At 42.0% G+C, this 25,523-nt stretch overlaps 2 protein-coding genes across 3 annotated transcripts in view; one reads left to right on the top strand and one right to left on the bottom strand.

Annotated features, from left to right (window-relative positions):
* Positions 1 to 764: 764 nt before the first annotated feature.
* Positions 765 to 25,523, top strand: part of SEC23B (SEC23 homolog B, COPII coat complex component) — a 43,735-nt gene continuing 18,976 nt past the window's right edge. For both annotated transcript variants that reach the window (XM_044919063.1, XM_021700752.1), the window contains exons 1-14: positions 765 to 883; positions 2,887 to 3,121; positions 4,300 to 4,357; positions 7,898 to 7,984; positions 9,207 to 9,443; positions 9,548 to 9,633; positions 10,810 to 10,954; positions 11,384 to 11,542; positions 12,340 to 12,455; positions 15,931 to 16,054; positions 17,268 to 17,348; positions 20,904 to 20,993; positions 23,434 to 23,540; positions 24,943 to 25,096. In XM_044919063.1, the coding sequence (XP_044774998.1) occupies positions 2,901 to 3,121; positions 4,300 to 4,357; positions 7,898 to 7,984; positions 9,207 to 9,443; positions 9,548 to 9,633; positions 10,810 to 10,954; positions 11,384 to 11,542; positions 12,340 to 12,455; positions 15,931 to 16,054; positions 17,268 to 17,348; positions 20,904 to 20,993; positions 23,434 to 23,540; positions 24,943 to 25,096 (1,665 nt within the window). In that variant the 5' untranslated portion in view covers positions 765 to 883; positions 2,887 to 2,900. The remainder of the gene's footprint in view (positions 884 to 2,886; positions 3,122 to 4,299; positions 4,358 to 7,897; positions 7,985 to 9,206; positions 9,444 to 9,547; positions 9,634 to 10,809; positions 10,955 to 11,383; positions 11,543 to 12,339; positions 12,456 to 15,930; positions 16,055 to 17,267; positions 17,349 to 20,903; positions 20,994 to 23,433; positions 23,541 to 24,942; positions 25,097 to 25,523) is intronic.
* On the bottom strand, positions 22,316 to 23,221 carry LOC110590065 (proteasome assembly chaperone 2-like). The gene has a single exon (XM_044919064.1). The coding sequence runs from the start codon at positions 23,200 to 23,202 to the stop codon at positions 22,405 to 22,407; it is 798 nt and encodes a 265-aa protein (XP_044774999.1). The 5' UTR covers positions 23,203 to 23,221; the 3' UTR covers positions 22,316 to 22,404.

Below are 25,523 nucleotides of genomic sequence, written 5' to 3'. Positions count from 1 at the left end.
TAGCTTTCTTATTTTCATATACTACAGAGAGGCTGTATTTCTGGGTTAGATTAATAAATGTGCTCATTTTTGTCACTTATAAAAAGGTGTATAATGCCTTTGATGGTTGTAGAAAGCAGTGCTCTATAAAGTTAGGAGTTTCGTTAGTCTCCTAGGATGCTTGAATATGACAGCTCTCAATTATTCACCTTCTCGTAGATGGATGACAGGGACAGACACGCAGAGAGTAACTGTGCACTACTGCCAGTCCCTGCAGAGAACGCGAATCCAACACAGCGAACGAAAGGAGGAAACCTGGTATTAATTTAAGGAAGCATTTCTCTACCTGTCGAAATTCCCTAATCTAGCACTAGTGGCCGCACTGTCCCTCCGCCCCGCCCCTTCCCGCGCTGATACCTTTTCCGGGCCAGCTTCAGTTTCCTCCGCACGGTGCCCCTCCTTTTTCCGGTGCCACACGTCATCATTCTCGCTTCCCGGTAACTAAGGCGATGAGAGGGACTTCCTAAGGTGAACGGAAGTTATGTTGGATCAGGGCGAATCCCTGAGGCGTGCAGGCAGCACCTAGGAAGCAATCCGGCAGACACTGGAGTTTTCTGAAGGACAAACGTTTAGAGGTGAACGTGGAGGAACTTAGGATTTGAGGAGTTTTGGTTTTGTGGACCAAGGCACGACTGTCTTGCCCTATTCCAAGATGGCGGCGCGGCTTCACTGAAAGTCTTGCTTCCGCTCCTCCGCCGGAGAGGCCCTCTTTGATTGGCCAGCGGACGGCGCCGTGGAGCGCTGACCAGTCGGGGGAGAGCTGAGCTGGACTTAGCGGTGGGAGCCGGGCCTGGGCTCTAGCAGCTGTGGGTGCGGGCAAGGCCAGGTGAACGGCTCCTGCCAGGTGAGTGGGAGAGCCGGTGATGGGGGGTCGAGGGCACGGACAAGAGTCTCTGTAAGGACCGAGTTGGTGCTCCTGGAACGAAGCCTTTTCTCGGCGGCTCGGCGGGCAGAGGAACTGAGGGACTCAGTGACCCAGGGGTCTGCTGAGAGTGACGCGTTCTTAGTCTTGGGGTGCGGCCGGCCGGCCGGCTTCTGGCTCGGGAACCCCCAGATTCTCGGGGTGCGGAAGGATTAAACTTTTTTTCAGTTAAGAAACCGGTAATGTGGGTGAAATGACTTCTGCTTCGTGGCAGCTGGAACTAGGACCCGGGTTTTCCGACTACCCTTCAAGCATTAAACTTTGCTTAAACTTGGCTACTGTGTCCTGAAAAGTTATGATGGGATGAGCGGTTCATTTTTTCGTGTGTGTGTGTGTGTGTGTCTTTTTTTCTTTTGGCAGATACTGCTACAAAATCTTTAAAGTTCTTTCATTCACTCATTTATTCAGCTATTAACCTCTTCAGAAAATCTTTGAGGATATGGTGTGAGCCGTAAATCGACCGCCCTAGAAAAATGCACATTAGCTCATGCACACAATTTTGCATACAATTTCAGAAGATTTTTTGACCCTCTGAAGTCCCCCGTTGGTTTTGTGCCCAGAGTTAAGAATCCGTGCTCTAAAAGAGGTGAGGGGAGGAGGCAGTGGGAAGAGCAGGTTTTAATATGTAGCTGCCTGGGGACATTGGATGGAGCCAGTACCTTTTAATAATGAATTGCTTTGAATGGGGAAAGTTATTTAATGAAACCTTTAGAGGTACTTCCTGAGAATTGTGATATTAGAACATGCTTTTATTCCCACCTGAGTTATCCCTTTGCCACTCAGGTAGCTGCAGAAGTGGGTCCTGTGTAAGGGTGCTTCAGTTTCCTGCCTTTGCTGGAAAGAACAAATACATGCTTTAGAGTTTCAGTTGGAGCAAACATTTGGAATTTTTGTGGTCTGGGTTGTGTGTAGTAAACTAATTGATTCATTTGCTTTTCTAGTCATATAAAAACCATTTCCTTAGTTCACATTATTTACAGTATGTGTGGCACTTCTCATAATAACATAGAGACAGTTATTCAACACTGCATAAAGTGAGCACTAGAGGCTACTAATAATGAAGATTCTTTAATTTGCCTGTTTTTCCATTTTTCTTGAGGGGCTTGTTCCCTTGAGCCCTAGTGACTGAAATGTGTGTTAGCCTTAGCCTAGATTTTAGGATGTAAACAGGATGTATGAAACATTCAATGGAGTTGGCAGTGTGGGGTTTGAAAAGCTTACTCTAAATGGTTATTTTATTAACCAGAATCTTTTGAGGCATGAGCATAAGCAACCATGGTGAGGAGAGAAGTCCTGGTGAAAGATTCACTCAGCATGATAGCAAACCTAGCGTTGTAATTTTGGTGATCCCAAGTAAAAATACTTTGGCTCAGAACTGGTGGTGGATTATGAATTGGATTCACATGTCAACATACGGTTTTTGTCTTCACAGTTAACAGAGAGGAGGGGAAAGGGCACAAAAATGGAATCACTTAGAATGTAAAATTTAATACGGTGTTTGCTTTAATAAAGCACAGAAGGAAGTGGATCAAGGGGGAAGGTAGCTGGATGCTGAAACAGGGTTTGAGACTTACTCTTGGGCAAGGGGAATTAGAATTCCCTTCTCATAGAGCACACAGAATGATCTATGAGATGGTTTACATTAGTATTCAGCTACTTGCAGCTTAAAAATGATCAAATAATGGTAAACTCCCCACACCTTTTATTTCTTTAAGTGGTAAAGAGAGTTGAGAAAGGAACAATAGTCAAAGATAACTGTGAAGTTAATTGGCTTTTGGGGATCAAAGGGAAGGGAAATGTCATCCTACAGTGACTGGTTCTTCCGGACTAAGTGTTTAAAAAACATTGCGTTAGACGACTGTTGACTATCTTCTTTTTTGAAGTTTAGTTGAGAATTTCACATAAAATTACAGCTTTATCTTCAGTTTCTTTTTAGACTATGGCAACATATCTGGAGTTCATTCAGCAGAATGAAGAACGGGATGGTGTGCGCTTTAGTTGGAACGTGTGGCCTTCCAGCCGTCTTGAGGCTACGAGAATGGTTGTTCCCCTGGCTTGTCTCCTTACTCCTTTGAAAGAACGTCCAGACCTGCCTCCTGTACAGTATGAACCTGTGCTTTGTAGCCGGACAACTTGCAAAGCCATTCTGAATCCACTTTGGTATGAATTCTTTTTAAAACTAGTGAGAAAGAGGAATACAGTAATTATGACTTTTACGTGATTCTCATAAAAGTGATTCAATTTGGGCAGGTCATCAAATTTGAGTAGAGAAGTGCATGGTGAGATTCTTATGTGATAAATGCTTATAAAGTCTTCCCGGCCTAATACTCCAGATAAAATTGGAACTTATGGGAATGAGATGGAAGCAAAGGGAAATGATTTGAAATTCCCTTCTTTTCTTTTTTTTTGCTAATTTCAGTTTGCTTTTGGCTTAACTGTAGATTATATGGGTGCCTTTTAAAGCATTTTCCAAAAATGAAAAGCTTTAAACAGTTTTTTCATACTTAGCTGGTATGATGATGCTGTATGGCAGGAAGTGATACGCAGAAGAAATCACAACTCTTAATGATTGTTAAGTGTAATTTTTTGTACCTGAGATAGTGACCTATGATATTTCTCTTAAATGTGGGCATTATTTGAAATAATATTTTAAAGAGGTGAAGAGTATCAGAAATACTCTTTAAAAGGTAATACTTTTATATGAGGGAACATTTTTTACCGCATTGCCCTTGCTATTACTTAATGTAACCATAAGTACGATGCTGCTGCTCTTCTTGTGAAGAGATAGCCATTGCTTGTTTTCTAAATGTAGAAAGGGGACAAAGAAGCAACTGAAGTGTATCTTTAACCAGTTCTAGGAAGTGTATCCACCCAGAAGCATACCTCCCAACTTTTTCAAGTGAGCTAGGTGAGGTGAAAGTCAGCCAGGTTTTTTCCTGTGCATGAAATGTGCTTTTAGTATTGAAATTTGGTAGTTTCACATATCTGAACAATAAAGATGTTAGAAAACTCACAGAGATTATATTAAGATAATAGGGTAAAAGGGAAATAACCTATAATTTATATAAAATCATGAAATTTTAAATATTATCAAGGAAATTAGAAAAGAGGAAAAAAAGATTTACTAATTCTTCATTGCCACTGTAGGAAGGAAATTTTTGGTGTATTTAACAGCCAGAACTCTTTAACTGCAATGGACATTTTACATACCTCCATCCATTCATGCACACACACACAAACATATCTATGTGATTTACTGAACTTGAGGATTACATTTGAATGCTTTCTACATTACAAATGAAAATGGTACCTAGCTGTTATATTTATCTTTCTCACAGTCAGGTTGATTATCGAGCGAAACTTTGGGCCTGTAATTTCTGTTTCCAAAGAAATCAGGTATGTGAATTTTTTAAGTGTTTTTCTGTGTTTCATTTTGGTGGAACTATTCTAAAAAAAATAAAGTGAAGTTGAATTTGTGTCTGCCCTGACAGTCATCAGTTTCTGCTGAACTCAAGGTGATAGCTTTTGTTAAGCATATTTGAACATTTGTGATTTCTCTGTTGAATGGTGACCTCAGTTTCATTATGTGGGTTTTTATCATTTAGTGTGGAGGGACATAGAATTCCCTTTTTTTATGTGCTCTGTTAGCAGTGAATATTTTACCATAAGAAAACAGATCTGTTGTCTAGGGGTGCCTGGGTGGCTCAGTTGTTAGGCGTCTGCCTTCGGCTCAGGTCATGATCCCGGGGTCCTGGGATCGAGCCCCGCATCGGGCTCCCTGCTCCGCGGGAGGCCTGCTTCTCTCTCTCCCACTCCCCCTGCTGTGTTCCCTCTCTCGCTGTGTCTCTCTCTGTCAAATAGATAGATAAAATCTTTTAAAAAAACCCAAAAAACAAAAAACCCAGTTATGTTGTCTATATTTCGTTTGACTTGTTTATTCTAATTGGATAGTGTACATTATTGAATTTTCATTTTTTGATCTTTGTAAATTTTAGGGTCCAAGTACCAGTGTTGAGCCTCTTTTGATTTAAAAATTTTAAAACTACTAAACTTAGAAGGAGCTCAAAAATGATGAGAGACACTTTTGTTTAAAATGAACTCTGCCTGTAATTCTAAAACTGGATTGTGGTGATCTTTGCACAACTCTGTACATTTACTAAAAATCATCAAATTGTACATTTTAAATGTGAATTTTAAGGCATATAAAATACACCTCAATAGGGCACCTGGGTGGCTCAGTTGGTTAGGCGACTGCCTTCGGCTCAGGTCATGATCCTGGAGTCCCAGGATCAAGTCCCTCATCGGGCTCCCTGCTCGGCAGGGAGTCTGCTTCTCCCTCTGACCCTCCCCCCTCTCATTCTCTCTGTCAAATAAATAAATAAAATCTTTAAAAAAAAAAAGAGAAAAAAAAATACACCTCAATAAAGCTGTTAGAAAAAAATTAATTGTTCCCAACATAGTATACAGTGCTTTAGTAGATCTTTTTTTTTTTTTTAAGATTTTATTTATTTATTTGAGACAGAAAGAGCACACGAGCACAAGCGGGGAGGAGGGTCAGAGGGAGAGGGAGAAGCAGACACCCCGCTGAGCAGGGAGCCCGACAAGGGGCTTGATCCCAGGACCCTGAGACATGACCTGAGCCGAAGGCAGACCCTCAACCAACTGAGCCACCCAGGCACCCTCTAGTATAACTTAAGATATTAATAAATTCATTTATTTATTCTTATATTTGATTATAATTACAATTAACAGTCTCATTCTCAGATATGTCACACAGTAAGTCCAGTGATGAATAGACCAGTCAATGTACTAAGTATAGGCCTGGAAAGTATAAGCAGATACCATTCAAAATTTACCTCCACAAGAGATTTCAGAAATATATGCAAATCTTTTTTTTTTTTTTTTTAATTTTATTTGAGAGAGAGAACAAGAGGGCAGGAGCAGGGGGTGGGGTGGGAGGCAGAAGCAGACTCCCCGCTGAGCAGGGAACCCAATGCAGGGCTCGATCCAGGGACTCCAGGATCATGACCTGAGCCAAAGGCTGACGTTTAACTGACTGAGCCGCCTAGGTGCCCCAGTATATGCAAATTTTAAAAACCTATCTACCCTATTACATTCAGAATGAAGTCTGTGTTTAATATAAATTTTTTTTAAGATCTTATTTTTAAGAAATCTCTACACCCAATGTGGGGCTTGAACTTAGAACCCCGAGACCAGGAGTCACATGCCCTCTTGACTGAGCCGGCTGGGTGCCTCTTAGTTTAATTTATTGTGAAAATCCTAAGGCATCAAAGACAATGTCAGCAGATCTAAAGGGCAGTCCACAGAATGGGCAAAAATATTTACAAATCATAAATCTAATAAGGGATTAATATCAGGTCATTCAAGGGAGAAGATAATGGGGAGATGTTGTTTACAGGTTCAGAGTTTCAGTTTTGAAAGATGAAAAGAATTCTGGAGATGGATGGTGGTGATGGTTGTACATTATGAATATTTAAGACCACCAAACTGTACACTGAGCAAAGATTATTATGGTAAATTTATATGTATTTTACCACAATAAAAAAAATTGGGGAAAAATCAATCTATAAGCTATGAGTTTCAAATGTTTGCAGAAAATTTTAAAGACAAAAGAAAATGTCTGTGATAATATGTTAAGCATAAAGAGCAGGTTGCAAAATGATATATACGAGATGACCTCAGCTGTGCTTAAGTAGAAAAAGTCTGAAAGGAAATATGCCTACATGTTGACAGTAGCTATCTCTAGTTGGTAGGAACATGAGGGTTTTTTTCTTCCTCTTTTATTTTATTTATTTATTTGAGAGATAGGCTGTGCGTGAGTGCGGGGGTGGGACAGAAGCATGCTCCCTGCAGAAGCAGGCAGCCTGACAACGTGGGACACGATCCCAGGACCAGGGGATCATGACCTGAGCTGAAGGCAGATGCTTAACCAAGTGAGCCACCCACGCACCCCCCCTTTTTTTTTAAAGTTTATTTTTTCAGCAATTTCTACACCCAATATGGGGATCGAGCTCACAACCCTGAGATCAAGAGTCACACGCTCTTCTGAATGAGCCAGCTATGCGCCCCTTTTCCTATTCCTTGTATTTTCTTGTACTTGCTGGTTTTTCTACAATATACATGCATTACTTTATTGATGACAGCTAAAATAATAAACCCAAATAAAAGTGTTAGACTTCCACGTAAACTATTGATGAAATAGCTAAAACCTAAGCCCTTAATTTGCAGGGCAGCACATAAAAAATGGTTTATAACAGTGCATTTTTTAATCATCTAGAAGTTACAACATGCCCTAATACGTTAAAAAAAGTTACAATGGGATATAAGTATAAGGCAGGGTTATTGATTTAAAATTTTGATATTTTGATATATATATTTATTTTTTTAATGCAGGCTCTGATTTAAGAGTTAGGATGAGAATTGAGTCTGTATTTCTTTTCTTTCTTTTTTTTTTTTAATATTTTATTTTTATGTAATCTCTATACCCAACATGGGGCTTGAACTCAACCCTGAGATCAAGAGTTGCATGTTCCACCAACTGAGCCATCCAGGTGCCCCAAAATTTTGATTTTTATATTTTAGTTACATGTTCTATATTTTACAGAATTAATACCTGGTCATTGCCTTTTTTTTTTTTTTTAAGATTTTATTTATTTATTTGACAGAGAGAGACAGTGAGAGAGGGAACACAAGCAGGGGGAGTGGGAGAGGGAGAAGCAGGCTTCCCGCTGAGCAGGGAGCCCGATGTAGGACTCAATCCCAGGACTCTGGGATCATGACCTGAGCCGAAGGCAGACGCTTAACAACTGAGCCACCTAGGTGCCCTTTTGCCTATTTTTATAAATGGAAAATAGAAGGTATAACATAAATATCTTTCAGTCCTAATGAAAGATTGCTTTGTTTTTTTCCCTTCAGTTTCCTCCTGCTTACACAGGTATATCTGAGGTGAATCAGCCTGCTGAATTAATGCCCCAGTTTTCTACAATTGAGTACGTGATACAGGTAACTTCTTTGTTGTGCATTTAATGAGCAGTGTTAAATATTGAGTTTCTCTTGAAATACTTTGTCTTTGTCTTCAGTGTCCCATCCCTTCCTGGGCAATTTAAAGCTGTAAAGGCAGCAGGATCCTGAAGACTTGGTCCTGGTGCGTGTGCACTTGCTGGCATTATTTGCAGTCTTGATAGGCGGCTAGAAAAGTGATCACTGGTTGAGTTCAGCATCTGTCCCCCACAGCCTTCTCCAGCTTTGTGATGGTACTCCATCTTGTAGTCAAGCTTAAAAACCTTAGGTTCATCCTTGACTTCTCTTTCTCATGCATTCCATATCCAGTCCACTAGGAAATTCCATTGGGTCTATATTCAGAATCTATCCACAGTCCAACCACTTCTTTCCCCCCACTGCTTTTTCCTGGGTCAGCCAGCGCCACTCACTTAAATTACTGGGCCATCTCTTAACCCTTCTCCGTAATTTAACATTTTCCCACTTATATTTTATCCTTAACCCAGAAGCCAGAGTAACTCTTTAAAAACATGTCATGTTACTTCTGTGTTCAGAAACCTGCAGTGGTGAAAATGGCTTTCTTTCACCCAGAGTAAGAGATAGTCTTCAAAGCTCTGTGTGGACCGGCCCTGTGTTATCACTTGGACCTCAACTTGTATTAGTGTTTCGTTCAGCCACATGGGCCTCATGACTTTCCTTGGGCATGCCAGGAATGCTCTTGCCTGTGGGCCTTTCCTCTGGCTCTTCCTCAGGCTGGAATTCTCTTTCCCCTATGACTGTATTGCTCCCTCCCTCTCCTCTGGGTTTTTGCTTTAATATTACTTTCTTAATGAGGCTGCCCTGATCTCTTAAGTAATACTGGAACCTGCCGCCTACCTCTACTCCTGGCATTTCCTTATCCTCTCCATTCCAGAAAGTCAGCAACTTGAGGCAGGCAGGTATCTTTGTTCTTTTGGCTCACTGATGTATCTCAGGACCTGGAACAGTGACTGGCACATGGAAGGCATTCAAAAATGTAGAATAAATTGTTGGATACAAACAGTTTTTACATTTAATTTGTTTTAATGTAACCTGTCATTTAATGAGGTGAGTAGAAGTTAGATGTCCTTATTCCCTGTCAGTAACTACAGATGAAGACTTGTTATTTACATACCTGATTTACTTTTAAAAGGCTGGTTTGGTCTATTTCTATACTGATCATCATGCTGTATTTCTTTGCATAAAGCGAGGTGCTCAGTCCCCTCTGATCTTCCTCTATGTGGTTGACACGTGCCTAGAAGAAGATGACCTTCAAGCACTCAAAGAATCCCTGCAAATGTCCCTGAGTCTCCTTCCTCCAGATGCTCTGGTGGGTTTGATCACATTTGGGAGGATGGTGCAGGTTCACGAACTCAGCTGTGAAGGAATTTCCAAAAGTTATGTCTTCCGAGGGACAAAGGATTTAACCGCAAAGCAAATACAGGTTTGTGCTTTGCTCGTACCTAAGCAGGAGCAAGGAGATTTCTTAAACATGAGTTGGTCATTCACTCTAGTGTTATGGGAAATGAGTCTTTTTGGGTTTTTTAGGATATGCTGGGCCTCACCAAGCCTGCCATGCCCATGCAGCAATCAAGACCTGGTCAACCACAGGAGCAGCCTTTTGTTTCAGGCAGGTGAGCTACCAACATAGAATGTTGCACACACAGTAGTGGGCATGCGGGCCAACCCACTGGAGTGAGGAAAGAAAAATGTTAGAACTTTTATTTTCTAATTTTTAGAGAAAAAAAGAAATGATTAAGCCTAAGAACGTTTAACGTTTCATGATCTATGTAACAATTTGGTATATATTTGAAGCTCATAACTAAGTTGCGGATGTACACATACATATGTATGAACACATTTGTGTGGTTAGATTTGCTCAGAATGTCTTTCCTGTTAGTATCGTACCATCACAAATGTTTTGAGACCACCGTATTCAAGCCTTCACCTCCTCTTACATATGGCTGTTGTCCTTTTTGAGTCTGAAGTAAAACTAGGAAAACTGAAAGCTTCTGTGGGATGTTTTTAAGCAAACCTGAGACCAGGCACTTCCTTTCCTCAGCCCTTTGAGTGCCTGCGGCTGCCTGTGGCCAGGTTAACAGTCAGCAAACATGATAAAATGCATTGCCTGACATGCTGGGGACAGCCACTTACTGTGGTAAGAAACCAGTGCTTCTCTCTGTATTTACTCCTAGGCACACAAGAAACACTTGAGAATCACTTTGAAGTGGATCTTTAGAATGATGAAGGTGGGGGTGCTTGGGTGGCACAGTTGTTTCAGCATCTGACTCTTGATTTCAGCTCAGGTCATGATCTTAGGGTCGTGAGATTGAGCCCCAAGTTGGGCCCCATGCTCAGTGAGGAGTGTGCTGGGTATTTCTCTCTCTCCCCCCGCCAACTCCCTCCCTCCCCCTCTCCTTCTGCCCCTCCCTCCTGCTTTCTCTTCCTCTCTCTCTCCAAAATAAATACATCTTAAAAAAAAAAAAGAATGATGAAGGTGGTCCACGTACAGGAACTTTACATGGATTGAATTCACGTTAGACCTGTCTTTAGGATTTCTCTGCTGCTTAAATTTAATTAAACTGATTTGTTCCTATTTAAATTCAGCTTTTTTTTCCGTGCTATCTACATAAATTGCCGTATGTTCATTTTTAAATTATATTCTTGAATAAAATTGCTTTGAAGAAAAAAATTCCAAGTTTTTACTAGTCTGAGTAATTATTTTGAAGAGCTGTAACTGTGTTACCTAGGGCTAAAGACCAGAGTACTTTATTAAACCAGGATTGATGTGTCCATTGAAAATCATGCAGATTTCTGCAGCCCATTCACAAGATTGACATGAACCTCACTGATCTCCTTGGGGAGCTGCAGAGGGACCCATGGCCTGTGACTCAGGGGAAGAGACCTTTGCGATCCACTGGTGTTGCTTTGTCCATTGCTGTTGGCCTGTTGGAGGTAACTCACAACTTACCGGGGTGCCTCAAACCATGCAAGTTTGTTCCCACAAGTTGTATTTGCTAGTCTTGTTTGAAAATGAGTTGTGACCTAAATCAACTGACTGTGTTAATTTATCATAAAGCACTTCAGTTATTATTATTATCCACAATGAAGGAGCCCCATAATGTTTTGAAAATACCAGAAGTTTTCATGAGAAACACAAGGCCATTAGGGCAATGGCGAGTGCTCACAGTGAATTAATAAAGTCTATGAAGCCACCAGGTTGGAAGAACTAAGGCTGCTTCTCTGCATTGTCATCTGTGTTATTTCTTACTATCATCAGTATTCAGCAAGCTGAAGAGAACTGTATGGAATTTTTTTTAGGGAAACGGAAGCATACTCAGGGTGGGCTGTATGTTTCTAAAATGCTGCCATTTACTATTCTAGGGTACTTTTCCAAACACGGGAGCCAGGATTATGTTGTTTACCGGGGGTCCCCCCACCCAAGGGCCTGGCATGGTGGTCGGAGATGAATTAAAGGTTCCTATTCGTTCCTGGCATGATATTGAGAAAGATAATGCACGTTTCATGAAAAAGGCAACCAAGGTAGGTGCTCCTGGACACAGGCTGTAATTCTGGTTACCTGGTGCTGGGTTTGGGCTGCTCTGGAGTGACAGCTACCTTGCTGAGGCCATGCTTTGTTGTCAGCAAATTGTTCTTGCTCAGGTGACCTTCCAGATCCCAGCTGCTGTTAAATTGGTGCCCCAGCTCTGAGTTCTTACTTAGAGTGGGTGGGCTTAAAACTGCTAAAAGTGTTTTGAGCAAGTTTATTGGGTGTTATAAAGAAAACTATCTCCATATTCTTTTTTTAAAATTTTTTTTATTGTTAGGTTAATCACCATACATTACATCATTAGTTTTTGATGTAGTGTTCCATGATTCATTGTTTGTGCATAACACCCAGTGCTCCATGCAGAACGTGCCCTCTTTAATACCCATCACCAGGCTAACCCATCCTCCCACCCCCCCCCAGAACCCTCAGTTTGTTTCTCAGAGTCCATCGTCTCTCATGGTTTGTCTCCCCTTCCGATTTCCCCCCTTCATTTTTCCCCTCCTGCTGTCTTCTTCTTTTTTTTCTTAACATATATTGCATTATTTGTTTCAGAGGTACTGATCTGTGATTCAACAGTCTTGCACAATTCACAATGCTCACCATAGCACATACCTTCCCCGGTGTCTATCACCCAGCCACCCCATCCCTCCCACCCCACCCCCCACTCCAGCAACCCTCAGTTTGTTTCCTGTATCTCCATATTCTTATGTTTGGTTACATCCCTTTGGTATAGTGAGACATACCTCGTGAATAATATTGTTTCCCAAAGGTAATTTTTCTCCATTCACAGCACTATGAAATGCTTGCTAACCGAACTGCTACAAATGGTCACTGCATTGATATTTACGCTTGTGCCCTTGATCAGACTGGACTTCTGGAGATGAAGTGTTGTGCAAATCTTACCGGGTATGTTGATAGCAAACACCTGGGAAAATGGAGCATGTGTATTTTAAGGAAAGAGAAGTGAGTGATGGAAGCATAGGAATGTGCAAGGCTGATTTAGATAAGTTTTCAGAAGGCTCCAGGCTGTCGTGTCTGTAGCAGGGAGGGTATATGGGCCTCTTGGAGAAAGAAGCAGTGATTAGCAGGAGGTTGCAAGGTTCAGTTTGAATGAATCATATCAGAGTAACTCTGCTTCTTCCTTAGAGTTGTCACAGAATCTATAACAGGGCAAGAAAGTGAGCACGTGTGGAGTATGTGGCCTTCAGCAAGCCACTTCCTTGTGAGGGAGCGGGGCATAGGGTCTGAATGCCAGAGCAATTAGGAGACCCGTCACCTGACTTAGTAACCATAAGTCTTGCCCAACTTGGAGCACGTGCTCAGCGTAGAGGGTGCGCGGCAGGGTGTGCTTAGTGCCTAAGTCCGCGTCACGCAGACAGGCCACAGCAGAGACCTGTAGTTCTCAAAGCACAGCGGGGCCTCGCCAGCAACCTTCAGGGTTCCCGGGGATGGATGAGAAGTGTACTTCCTTGGGCCTCGCCCCAGACTTGCTGAATCAGACTCTGAGGATGCAGCCCAATAGTCAGCTTTCCCACTCTGTCCAGGGCATTCTGGTACATGTGAGTGTGAGAACTGGTGTGCACCACTGGTCTGAAGGAGGCTGCACACCAGACTCTCCCCGGGAGCTTTATTGTTTATTTATTTTTTTACTTATATTTTTAAAATTTTTTGTTTGTTTGCTTGTTTATTTTAAGTAGGCTCCATGCTCAGTGTGGAGCCCTGCTGGGGAGCTGTAAAAGCTACTTTTGCTCTGAGTCTTGTCCCTCAGTGATTCTCACGTAGTTAGCATAGGGTGTGACCCAGCGTCAACATTTGTTATCCTTCCCTGGGTGTTTCTAACGTGAAGCGGAGTTTGAGAACCACTGGGGTGGATCTTTAGTGTCCAAAGTGTGGTTGAACGCAGGCGGCATCAGCCTCGCATGAGAGCTTGTAAGGAATGTAGCATCTTGAGCCGTACCCTAGACCTTTTGTGTCAAAACCTGCATTTGAATAAGATGCCAGGTGACTTGCACAGAACAGTTTGAGAAGTACTGGCATAGAGCTGTGGGGTGTTCCTGAGATTCCTAAGATGTTCCTGAGATGCATTTCTAACAAGCTTCCGGGTGACACTGCTAGTCCTTACTGAGTAACAAAGGGCGTGTGGTAGGTAGTCATTTGAACCAGTCCCAGAGAGCAGCAGATGTGTTAGGTGCCCGAGGCCCAAATGACACTGACAGAGCTATACCAGTGAGCCACATTTAATAAGATGATTTCCTGCCAGTATCCTCCAGGAGCCCTTGTCTTAGAGCATCCAGGGAAAAGCCTCACTGTGTTTGTGAACATCCCCAAGTTTATATGCCAGAGTGTGTGTGTGTGTGTGTGTGTATGTGCGCGCGCACGCGTGCACGCGCGCGTGTGTGTGTGCGCGCGCACGCGCATTTCTCCTGTGGAAAGGGACCATCACTTCTATCAGGTTCTCAGGGAGGTCTCTGACTCCAGAATAACTTGGTATTTAGGTCACATAATCTGTTGCACTAGTATGGTGTCGGGGAAATGTATTAGCAATGACATTAAAAAGTCTCAGAGGTTTTAAGTTGTGGCTCAATGTTGGGATGACTTCCAGAAAAGACAAGGTGATTGTAGGCTGTGTTACAGGAATTGATTATCTTCAGAGAAGATCATAGTCTTGGTTTCCTTGGTGCCAGGCACACCCAGGTTATATCATCTTCCATTCTGAGCATTTCAGTTTCAAAGGGATATGTAGAGGAACGGGGGGTGTTCAAAGGCAAGTGGTAAGAGTGGTGGAGAGTATTTGAAACTGTCATAAGGAGAATGATTGAAGGATCTAGAAAAGATACCACTGAAGAAAGATGGGGCGTGAGATCTGTATTCAACAATCAAAGGCCTCTCCTGTGGAAAGGGCATCAGATTTGTTGGTTGCGTGTATGACCAAAGGGGAGCTGCTGGGAAATAGAATTTCACCCAGTATGAAGAAAAACCTATTAACCCTCAGCACTGTCCATGCCTGGAATGGACTGCCTCTGGAGGGCATGCGTTCCTGATACAGGAGGAGTTCAAATCTAATCTGGGTGATAACCTGGCATGGTATGTTGTAGAGGGTTGGTGTGAGTCAGGATTAGGTTTGTGTGAGTGCAACAGAGGTAGGCAGCCAGGGCTGGGATATTGGTTTCATCTTCATTGGGGCTGAGGCCCTTCCTATGCTGCTCCACCACCTTTGTGTTTTACCTGCAGTTCAAGATGGTAACTGGGCTCTCACTGTGTTTGAGCAGCAGGAAGGAGGAAGAGTCAAAGACAAGCACCTTCCCATGAGAATGCCCCCCACAAATCACAAAGGCCATTTCCAACAAACAAAGCTGAGCTATATGGCTACGTGCAAGGCAGGCTGGGAGATGTAGCCTTTTTTTTCCGGGGAACCATGGAACCCAGGAGTAAGGAAGGGGCAGAAGGGGTGGACATTTAGGGCCAAAGAGTCATCTCTGTCCCTGGAGGGGTCAGGCACTCTGAGATCGCTGGGCCAGATGATCTCGTGTTCTGCCTCGTTATGAAATCCTGTTTGATGATTGATGGCTGGATGCATAACTTGCATCATGCTGTGTTTATCTGCCCCAATACATGAACTGCTGAAATTTTGAACATTATTTTCCTCTAACTTCAAAAAGGCATGAATATAGTTATTCATACACTAGAAGAGATAATTCACATACAGCGAAAGATTCAATGTTTTGAGGCAGTGAATTAACCTGAAAAGGATTTCCCGCAGGCTTGGGTATTTCCCCTACCAGAGAAGAGTGAGGAGAGCTGGACACATTTTCTCAATAGATACAACCCATTTAACCTGTGGGTTTATCAGTGAAGGGTTCTTTTGTTTTCTTTCTTTCTTTTTTTTTTTTTTTTAATAATTACGGATTCACAAGAAATTGCAAAAATAGTACAGAGAGGTCTGCCCATACTCTTCCATGTAGCAGCTCCCAGCAGTAGCATCTTACAGAAAAATAGTGCAGCGTCACAGCCAGGAACTGACCTTGGTATGATATGATGAACTATATTACAGACCCTACTTGAATTTCACCAGTTTGTACTGGCACTCATTTTTTTAACATGTAGGTATACATCGTATGAGACTGTATCATCTATCGATTTGTGTAACCACCACTGTGGTAAAGATTTAGAACTGTTCTAAGGAGTCCTATCTTTGATGTCTTGAAAATAGTGTCTTTTGTTTAAGTACACATTGAACTTGCTGTTTCCCATTTAAGTTAGTAGCATCTTCATGGACGTGGTTTTTTTTTTTCCTTCTTTAAATTACTGTTTGTGAACACTGGGGAAGCATCCAAATGGCTTTCGGTCATCTTAAATGTTCACTTGCTTCTTTCTTTCCTAGAGGGCACATGGTGATGGGAGACTCTTTCAACACTTCTCTCTTCAAGCAGACGTTCCAAAGAATTTTTAGTAAAGATTTCAATGGAGATTTCCGCATGGCATTTGGTGCTACTTTGGAAGTGAAGGTACGATAGCTTTCTGACACTTTAATGGAAGATTAGTGCTCTTACTTACTTAGTAGTCAGACTCACCTTTCTGGACACGGGCATCTAAAGGTAAATTAAAAGGTTCCCAGCAAAATAGTTGAAGAAGGTATATTGATTCTGTCCCTTTGCTTCTTGAAAATGACCTGTATATTAATTAACGTTCTAAACAAAGTGCTGTCTGATTCCCCTGCAGGCTCTGCTCTGTCCTGCTCTAGGACATCAGGCCTAAGAATTGGTGGTGGGCTGAGCAAAGAGGCAGCTGCATGGTGTCGAGTGCCCCCGCCACCGTTAGTATGGGCCACCATATTCATAGAACCGTGTTTATATTTAGCACCTGCCTGCAGACTAGCCAGAGTACCTGAAAATTAGTGCAGCACTGTGAGTTTGGGTCTTGTTTTTTCTTGTAGGGACTGAAAGCCCTGCACTTGATTCTGAGTCATTGAGAAAACATTAGAAGGAGCTGTTACATAATGGGATTAGGATTATTACTTTGAGAATTGGAGATAATCATTAAGTCATTTAGATTAAACTTTAAACAATCTTCTCAAATGTTTGAGGTTTTTTTTTTTTTTTAAGTTGAAGAGGAATAGATTTTAATGAATTGAGATTTTAAAATCTAAGTATATTGGCCTTGTTATGTTGGAGTTCATGAATTAAGTATTTTTAAAACAACGTAACAGTATATTCACTGATGAGAAATTATAAATAATTACCACTAAGTACATGGGATTGGAAAAAAATGTAGTATAGTTGGTAGAATTGTTATCTTCTATGTGTATAATTATTTCAAAGGTGAGGGGGTGCCTGGCTGGGTCAGTCAGAAGAGCATGAGACTCTTAATCTCAGGGTTGTGAGTTTTGAGCTCCACGTTGGGTGTAGAGATTACTTAAATAAACTTTAAAAAAAAAAGTAAGGCATATCCTTTGTTTAAAAAAAATTTTCAAAGGTGAGAGTTGAAAATATTGCATCATTTTTGGAACAAAGTTAATGCAGTTTAAAGGAAGATCTTATTAAAGTTTGCATCAGATCATCATGGGCATGGAAAAGTTGTTAAGAGCATGATCCATGTAGGATTTCTTCTCGGTGGAATGATAATGCTGCCATATTTTGCCTGTAAATTTTAATTGTGTCTTCTGTGAGAGGTGGTTTTCAGTGAATTTTAACTTTATATTCTTGTGTATTTCCATTTTAGACCTCTCGGGAACTGAAAGTTGCAGGAGCCATCGGTCCTTGTGTGTCTCTGAATGTGAAAGGACCATGTGTGTCAGAAAACGTAAGGAAAACTCCATCATCCTCACCTCCTGTGCCCCAGGATTTAACCCATTATAACCCATTAGAAATGTCAGAGCAGGGTGATCTTATCTTACATCATGTCATCTGTTGGGATGTGTCTATGGTGACGGGAGAAGGGCCAGCTCTTACTGACGACCACAACTCTGAGAGGTGGTGTCATATCTGTCTGTCCATCAGTCTATCTAAAGGGTCAGGGAGAGGCTCAGAGGGGTCTAATATCATGTTCTCTGGGTCAGAGATGATAGGGAGAAGCTAGAGCCCAGGTTCCCCTGACCCCACTGTCCTTGTCTGGGTTTCTGTGCCAGTGAGCCACAACGTATTCTATTTAGCAAGGCAAGCATTCAGCAAGAGCCTTCAAGAGTAAACCTCTGTGCTTGTTGCCCTTAGAGATGATACCTTTGTCTCACTTCTCAGAGACCATTTTGAGTTGGTTGGGCTCAAATGACACTGTTGTATGTGTAGATAGCTATGTTCTTTGGGTAACAGATGTTGAGAATATGTGAAGAAGTTAAGTTACACTAAGTGGTGAGGTGGCTTTGCTGGTGGCTCACTTCCTCTGCTTATACTTTAGCTGCCAGGAGACAAGCCATTGGGTCCAGTGAGTCCTGTCCAGGGGGGTTCTGGGCGGGGGTTGTCCCAATCCCGTCCTTCCCTCATTGTCCTCTTCAACGAGACAGTGGTCTGTAGAGCCAGATGTGGATACAAGGGCACAGATCTACCCCTGCCAATTTTGTGTCCCTTACAAGGTATTGACTCACTGTGGGATTCAACGTCTTTATCTGGGCAGTGGGGATAGTAATAGTACCTCACTTGACAGCACTGTTGGGAGGGTAAAGGAGTAAGTTCAGGTAAAATGCTCAGAAGAGCCCCAAAAGAGCCCCTGGCACAATGGAGGCTTACACCAGATTTCATCTTTCACGTTCTCACTTTGTCTTCATCAGCAGTGAACATTCACTTAGTGACTACTTTGGTTAACCTTTTGTTGAAGTTGCCAGAGGCAAAGTGATTTGAGAGAATATTCCTGTAATCCCTTGGGCAAGGCAGGTGGCTGCCCCAAAGCCCATCTGAGGAGTCACCCATTACCCTAGTGTACTAAGGGACTTGTACCCCTAATTCCTGGCGGGGCTTCGGAAGGCTGCCCTGTTTCAAAATATGTTCCGTACATTTAAATTCTGCCTAAGAAGGTAATTTTATGAATCAGTACAAGCCAATTAGCTGTTTTAAGATCCGGTAGGGATCAGCCATGAGATTTTGGGAGGGGGCCTGGAGGATGCAAAGAGGGGGGAAATACAATTCAGCATCCAGAGAAGTTTAAAGAAGAGCATAAGGAGTTCTGTATATGCACCATTTAGAGTCCACACTTGTTAACATTTAGTCATACTGGCTGTCCTCTTTCTTTGCAGTATTTGCTTTGTCTTTCTGGTCATTATCTGTCTGCCATGTTCACTTTGTTGTACTTCACAGAACCTTGGAACAACAAGCTGCAGAGGTCACGACACTTAGTCTTTCAGTGTGCATGTTCTAAAATTAAGGATGTTCTCCTACTGTGACATTTTATCAAACCTAAGAAAACAGTAGTTTGCTCATATCATCAGTGTCTAGTCATATTCTTTCCCTAATTTCTCCCCAAATATCCTTTGTAGCTATTTTCCCCACCCTCTAACTAGTATTGCATCTGGCATTATATATCCTTAGTCTTTTAAAATCTGGAATGGTCTTCCTGTTCTGCAGGGTTTTTTGCTTTTTTGTTTGATGACAGTGATTTGTGCCAAGCGTCTGTGTCTTCTTCAATAGAGTATCACACATTCTCAGTGTATCTGATCATTTCCTTGCGGTGGTGGTGAGCTGGTTTCTATCCTCCCTGTGTTTTCTGTAAAGTGAAAGTTAGATTAGCAATTAGATCCGGGTTAGACATTTTTGTCCACCACAGTTCCTGAGTGATCTTACACCTCGTATGTTTCTTCAAGAGGCACTTCTGTCTGATCATGTGTTAGTGGTGCTGAGTTAGACTGTGTGGAGAAGGTGATGACTGCCCCACGTCTTTCTGTTATAAGGGCACATTTCCTTTTTGCCATTAGCAAGAAATCCGTTGAACGAGATCGTAGCAAAATATGAATATCTTGTTTGCCAATAGCCTTTCACCTAATGGTTTAAGCATCCATTGATTATCCTTATTTGAATCATTGTTTCATTGGAGATTATTAAATGGTGATTTCCTGATTTTATCTTCATAGTTACTCTGGTAAAGGTGGGGTAAATGCGGGCGCCTGGGTGGCTCAGTTGGTTAAGCGACTGCCTTCGGCTCAGGTCATGATCCTGGAGTCCCGGGATCGAGTCCCGCATCGGGCTCCCTGCTCGGCAGGGAGCCTGCTTCTCCCTCTGACCCTCCTCCCTCTCATGCTCTCTGTCTCTCATTCTCTCTGTCTCAAATAAATAAATAAAATCTTTAAAAAAAAAAAAAAATGGGGTAAATGCTTACATAAGGAATTTGTGTGTTAGTGAGAAAATGTACTCTTGGGGCTCTGGAGGGTTTGTGGCCTGCTCAGGCATTGGTGCTTATAGAAGAGAAAGATTTTTCTTTTTCCTCTACCCATCTTTATTTCATTGGCTGGGCCCTGCAAACGAGACTGACAAAAGACAGAGTTTCACAAGAGAAAAAATTAACTCATGCATTGTGCATAAACATGTGCATACTCAGGAGTAACTCAGAGGGGTGGTTAGAACTTGGAATTATGTGGCATCTTAACAAAAGAAGAGTAAATTTATAGAAAAGTGACAAGATACAGGAAAGGCACTTTGAGCTTCTAGGGGTGGCACATGGTGGAAAAGCAGGTAGATGCGCGAGCTAGTGGAAGAGAAGGGTTGGTCTTAGCAGGTTTGTTGTGTAGATTTTTCTTGTACCATCTCTGGGCTGATAAGCATCTAGAGTTGTCTTTGGTGATTGAGAATCATCCTGCCCTTCTTGGTAGGAGGAGGGCAGGGAGTTAGGTTTCTTATGTCTGCTGTTTTTAAATTACCTTCAGCTTAAAATAGTCCTTGTCAGAGTGGCATATTTTGTGATGGCATACACCGAGCCCCTTGACTGGAAACTTTAAGAAGTTTCATATATTAAAAATTGAGTTGGTGGGGAACCTGGGAGGCTCGGTTGGTTGAGCTACTGACTCTTGATTTCGGCTCAGGTCATGATCTCAGGATCATGGGATCAAGCCCTGAGTCAGGCTCCGTGCTTGGTGGGGACTCTGCTTGAGATTCTGTCTCTCCCTCTGCCCCTCCCGTGACTCACTCTCGCACGCGCTCTCTCTCAAATAAATAAATAAATCTAAAAAGAAAAAAATCTTAATTTTAGAGTCCTGTAATACATCTTAAATTTTATTCTGGCTTGTAATTGTACTTTTTTCAATTAAATTTAAGTGTTCATTTGGAGTGAGATCTTCTAAGTAGCCTACCATTCTCAGAGTCAGTACTTTTCATCAGTGGTTAACCACAGGAATAGCGTCTTTGTTTTTTTTGTTTTAATTCCTCTTCTCACCCCTAGGAACTTGGTGTTGGTGGCTCGAGTCAGTGGAAAATCTGTGGCCTGGATCCCACATCTACGCTTGGCATCTACTTTGAAGTAGTCAATCAGGTGAGTTGGATTTCTTCATGAGTCTTCATGTCTCAGTGTTGTGTTTTCTGATTTATTACAGACCGGTGGCCTCTGGCTTCTTTCTGTGCATACTGATGCTACTTTGGCCTTGTGTTTGCCTGATACCAGTCCAGCATGATCTTTTTTCTCCTTTTAGGGTTTGGTCAGAGTCAGACAGCGTATTGCTTTCACAGCTTAAATTGTTGGACTGATAAGCTCATCAGAAGGTGAATGGCTTTTACCAGCCATCATAATGTTTGTGAATTTTTGAGTGTGTCAGTTTTTTCCCTAGTATTCTATTTTAAAAAATTCTTTTTTTTTTTTTAAAGATTTTATTTATTTTATTTATTTGACAGAGAGAGACATAGCGAGAGAGGGAACACAAGCAGGGGGAGTGGGAGAGGGAGAAGCAGGCTTCCCGCCGAGCAGGGAGCCTGATGCGGGGCTCGATCCCAGGACCCTGGGATCATGACCTGAGCTGAAGGCAGATGCTTAACAACTGAGCAACAGTCGCCCCTTAAAAAATTCTAATTTACAGAAAAGTGAAAAGAATTTTACAGTGAATGGTTGTACATCTACCACTCAGATTCTGTAGTTAACATTTTATTGTATTTACTTTGCTTTGCCACATATCTATTTATCCATCAATTAATCTTTTTGCTGCCTTTTTTTTTTCGAAAGAGAGGGGGTGTGAGGGAGGGGCAGAGGGAAAGGGAGAGAGAGAATCCCAAGCAGGCTCCATGCCCAGCGCAGAGCCCCACATGGGGCTCGATCTCATGACCCTGAGATCATGACCTGAGCTGAAATCAGGAGTCAGATGCTTAACCGATTGAGCCACCCAGGTGCCCCTTACTTTTGATGCATTTTATTTTATTTTTATTTTTTTAAAGATTTTATTTATTTGACAGAGAGAGACACAGCAAGAGAGAGAACACAAGCAGGGGAGTGGGAGAGGGAGAAGCAGGCCTCCCGCTGAGCAGGGAGCCCGATGCGGGGCTTGATTCCAGGACCCTGGGATCATGACCAGAGCCAAAGGCAGACGCTTAACAACTGAGCCACCCAGGCGCCCCATGTTTGATGCATTTTAAAACAAATTACACTCATCAGTGTCTTTCATCTCTAAACACTTTAGCATGCATATCATTTACTTGAATTTAGTATTAATCTGAATATGGTTCCTTTTTTTTTTTTTTTACTTAGGAAATATTTTATTGTATAAAATTTACATTTGTTGAATACAGTGAAAAGCATGGCAAAAGAACTTTTTGTTAATCCATTTTCTTTGAGATTTTTTTGTGAAAAGTAAAGATTTTCTAATACATTCGCAGATAATATAACTTTTTATATAGTTGTTTAACAGTTGTGTTGGTAATAAGTGTCTTGGGACATAAGGTATAAAACTGAAAAAAGATCAAAAAAGCACAGGGGGAAGACCACTACCAAAGAGTAATCTCCACGAACTTGGCATTTTCCACTTCAAGGCAGATGCTGTGGGGTCATCACACTGTAAACATGGTTTGATTATCTGAAGCCATTCGTTAAGATACCCAACAAGACCTAATGCATCTGGGATATTGTCTCCTTCTGAAACAAATTTCAGCAGAACCACCGCTGGGATTTCTTTAGAACAGCTTTCATCATAGAGTGTTTTTGTGATACCTCCTCCAGGAATACGAATACAAAACTGAGAATCATCTATTTCAGGAATGCATGGGCTTTTTTCCATTTCTTCCCAGTTAAAGCTCATTATTTTAGTTTGAACACTTTTTTGCACAAAAGGTGTGAGTAGGTATCTGAAGGGAATACTGCGAAGCTGTAGATCATTACAGTGATATGAATGACTGCTTGAAAGAACAATAACTTTGGCACAGTTACTACTTTTCACCCAGGAAAGCAGTTTTTCACAGAATGGCTTTGATTTATACTTAATAAAAATGGATCTTAACTGAAGAGCCACTAGCTTCTTTGAAGGCAATGAATATATTTCAGCATTTATACTGAGTTCTGTTGAATTTTCTTCTGCAGTTGCATATGGATTGTTTCCAACCATCGGCACAAGACAATCATAGAAGTAACCAATCTTACACATATTTAGTGTAGAAATAATCAAATCCATTGCAAGCTGGCCAACATTTCCAACAGATACTGCTGGCATTAGGAAAGTGTAGCCCGTGAGGTCGGGGACCGACTCTCCACAGGGAACGAACATGGTTGCACAGAAGTGGGAGAACGGGGTCTCCTTTTTTTTTTTTTTTTTTTTTGAGGTGAAAGTTATGTACAGTGAAATGCCCAGATTTTAAGTGTACCATTTAGAATGTGTCAAGAACCGCGCTGTCACCACTGTGTCAGTCGTTTTAGGAAGAGCACAATGGGCTCTGTGACCATTTGTGTTTGAGTCGTGCCTGTAACAGTAACCAGGTGTGTGGCCTGTTGCCTGCAGCACAGTGCCCCGGTCCCCCAAGGAGGCAGAGGTGCCGTCCAGTTTGTCACGCAGTATCAACACTCCAGCACCCAGAGACGCATCCGCGTGACCACCATTGCCAGAAAGTAAGCAGTCCTGGTTTCCTTCCTGTTGAGCCCGGATGTTTTTCCTTTGAAGAGATCATTTAGCATCTGTTAGTTTATCTTTGTAATTCCATTGAATGGTTCTCACCAATCCTGACTGGCTCATTTGATCAGAGAAGGAGGAGGAGGAAGAGGCTTTGCTGGCCAACCTAGTTAGACCTGCAGGCACTTGCCTGGAAGAATCCTCTTTTTGTAAAATATTAACTTTCATTATTATCAGATAAGTAACCTATAAATACATCCTCCTTGTAAAAGATTCAAACAGCTCATAAATGTAGAAAGAATCGGTCTCTTTACCCACTCTCCCCAGAGGTGAAATGCTCTTACTGCACGGGTAGCTTCACGGGCCCATTTCCATGGAGCTCTGTACCATAGTGTGTATAATGTGCATGTGTGGCTTCTTGTGTTGGCATGTTTGTAAGCTTTTCTCCGTACGTGTCAGGGACATCTTCCACGTTAGTACGTACCAGCTGCTCCTCCCCTGTAGTGGCCGCACTGCGTTGCATGGTTTGGATGGGACGCGTCCCTCCTCTCTTAAAGGAATTTCACATCCTACCTTCCTTCCAGCAGTGCTGCATTCATGTGTTTAGGTCTTTGTGTGCATTGAATATTTCTTTCCTGCCGCTTCATAGAAGTAGAATTTTGTATCCCGCGAGACTACTCTTCTAAGAAGTGAATTTGTATTCTCCCCAATAGTGTAAGGAGAGTGTCCGTTTTCTCATTAATAATATTATCGATCTTTAACATGCAAATATAGAGCAGTTTGCCACTTTTAATGTATTTTTCTGTTTATTAATGGGTTGAACACTTTTCATGTTTATTGGCCATGTATATTTCTTCTGTGATAGCCTTTGCCCATTTTGTAAAACCTATGTCTTTTTCTTGTTCATTGATTTGCAGGGACTTTTTATGTATTTTGGATATGATTATTGTTGTTCATATCTGTTCCTGGTCTGTCTGTTGTCTTTCAGTTTTGTTCATAGTGTCTTTGTCTAAAAAATTTTTGTGTATGTGCTCGTTCTTTCTACCATGGATATGATGTGGAAAGTCATTTTGTGAATTTGTAAACATACAGATTTTTGCAAGATTGACCTAGAGGAAGGAACTGAAGACTTGGGTACCTTTTGGGTATCTACTCTTGTGCTATCTTGTAGAACATTGGGAAGTTCTCTGTAATTTTTCCTTTGTTCTTAAAGCCTTCAGAGATCACATGAGGGTAAATGAAAATGTATGTAAAACTCCTGTGATTCCTTATTGACAACTGCAGTTTGAATCTATGTTGCCTTAGATGAAGGAGCAGGACTTAGGTTTCTTTATCTTAACGGAAAGCTGGTTTTCTGGTATCTCCCGAATGTAAGCGTGGCACTGATTCTGGAATTGTCAGTTGGGCAGATGCGCAGAGCCAGCTCAAGCACATAGAAGCAGCATTTGACCAGGAGGCCGCAGCAGTCTTGATGGCTCGGCTGGGAGTGTTCCGCGCAGAGTCAGAGGAGGGGCCCGATGTGCTCCGGTGGCTGGACCGACAGCTCATCCGACTGGTGAGTTGGCAACTGTGGCACCAGCTTCAGGCATAATCTCTGCTGTGTATTTGAGAAGGGAACTCTGGCACATACACCTGTCACTTCATACAGTCAGCCAACAAGCACTTTGTGTTGCTTACTTTATGCCTAACATTGGACGTCCTGGGAGTGACATAAGACAAGTGTTACACATGCATTTTCCCCCCCCGCGAGGGCTTACATTAGCATTAGAAAGAAACCACATGCACAGGACATTTAGAGAAGGATGCAAATCTGTGTACGGTAAGGGTTGATTTAGATGAGTCCCTGTGGGTCTGTGGTTCTATATTTTCCTTCCAGGTTTAACAGATTTTTTTTTAGCAATAGGTGTCCATTGCCCAGTGAGTGTAGAGATGTGTGTGATTCTGGGTCTAATCAGGAGAGAGAAACCACATAGTCATTTAAA

The sequence above is a fragment of the Neomonachus schauinslandi genome, chromosome 10, assembly GCF_002201575.2.
Source record: "Neomonachus schauinslandi chromosome 10, ASM220157v2, whole genome shotgun sequence".
NCBI lineage: Eukaryota > Metazoa > Chordata > Mammalia > Carnivora > Phocidae > Neomonachus > Neomonachus schauinslandi.
This window is presented reverse-complemented; position numbering and strand designations above follow the sequence as displayed.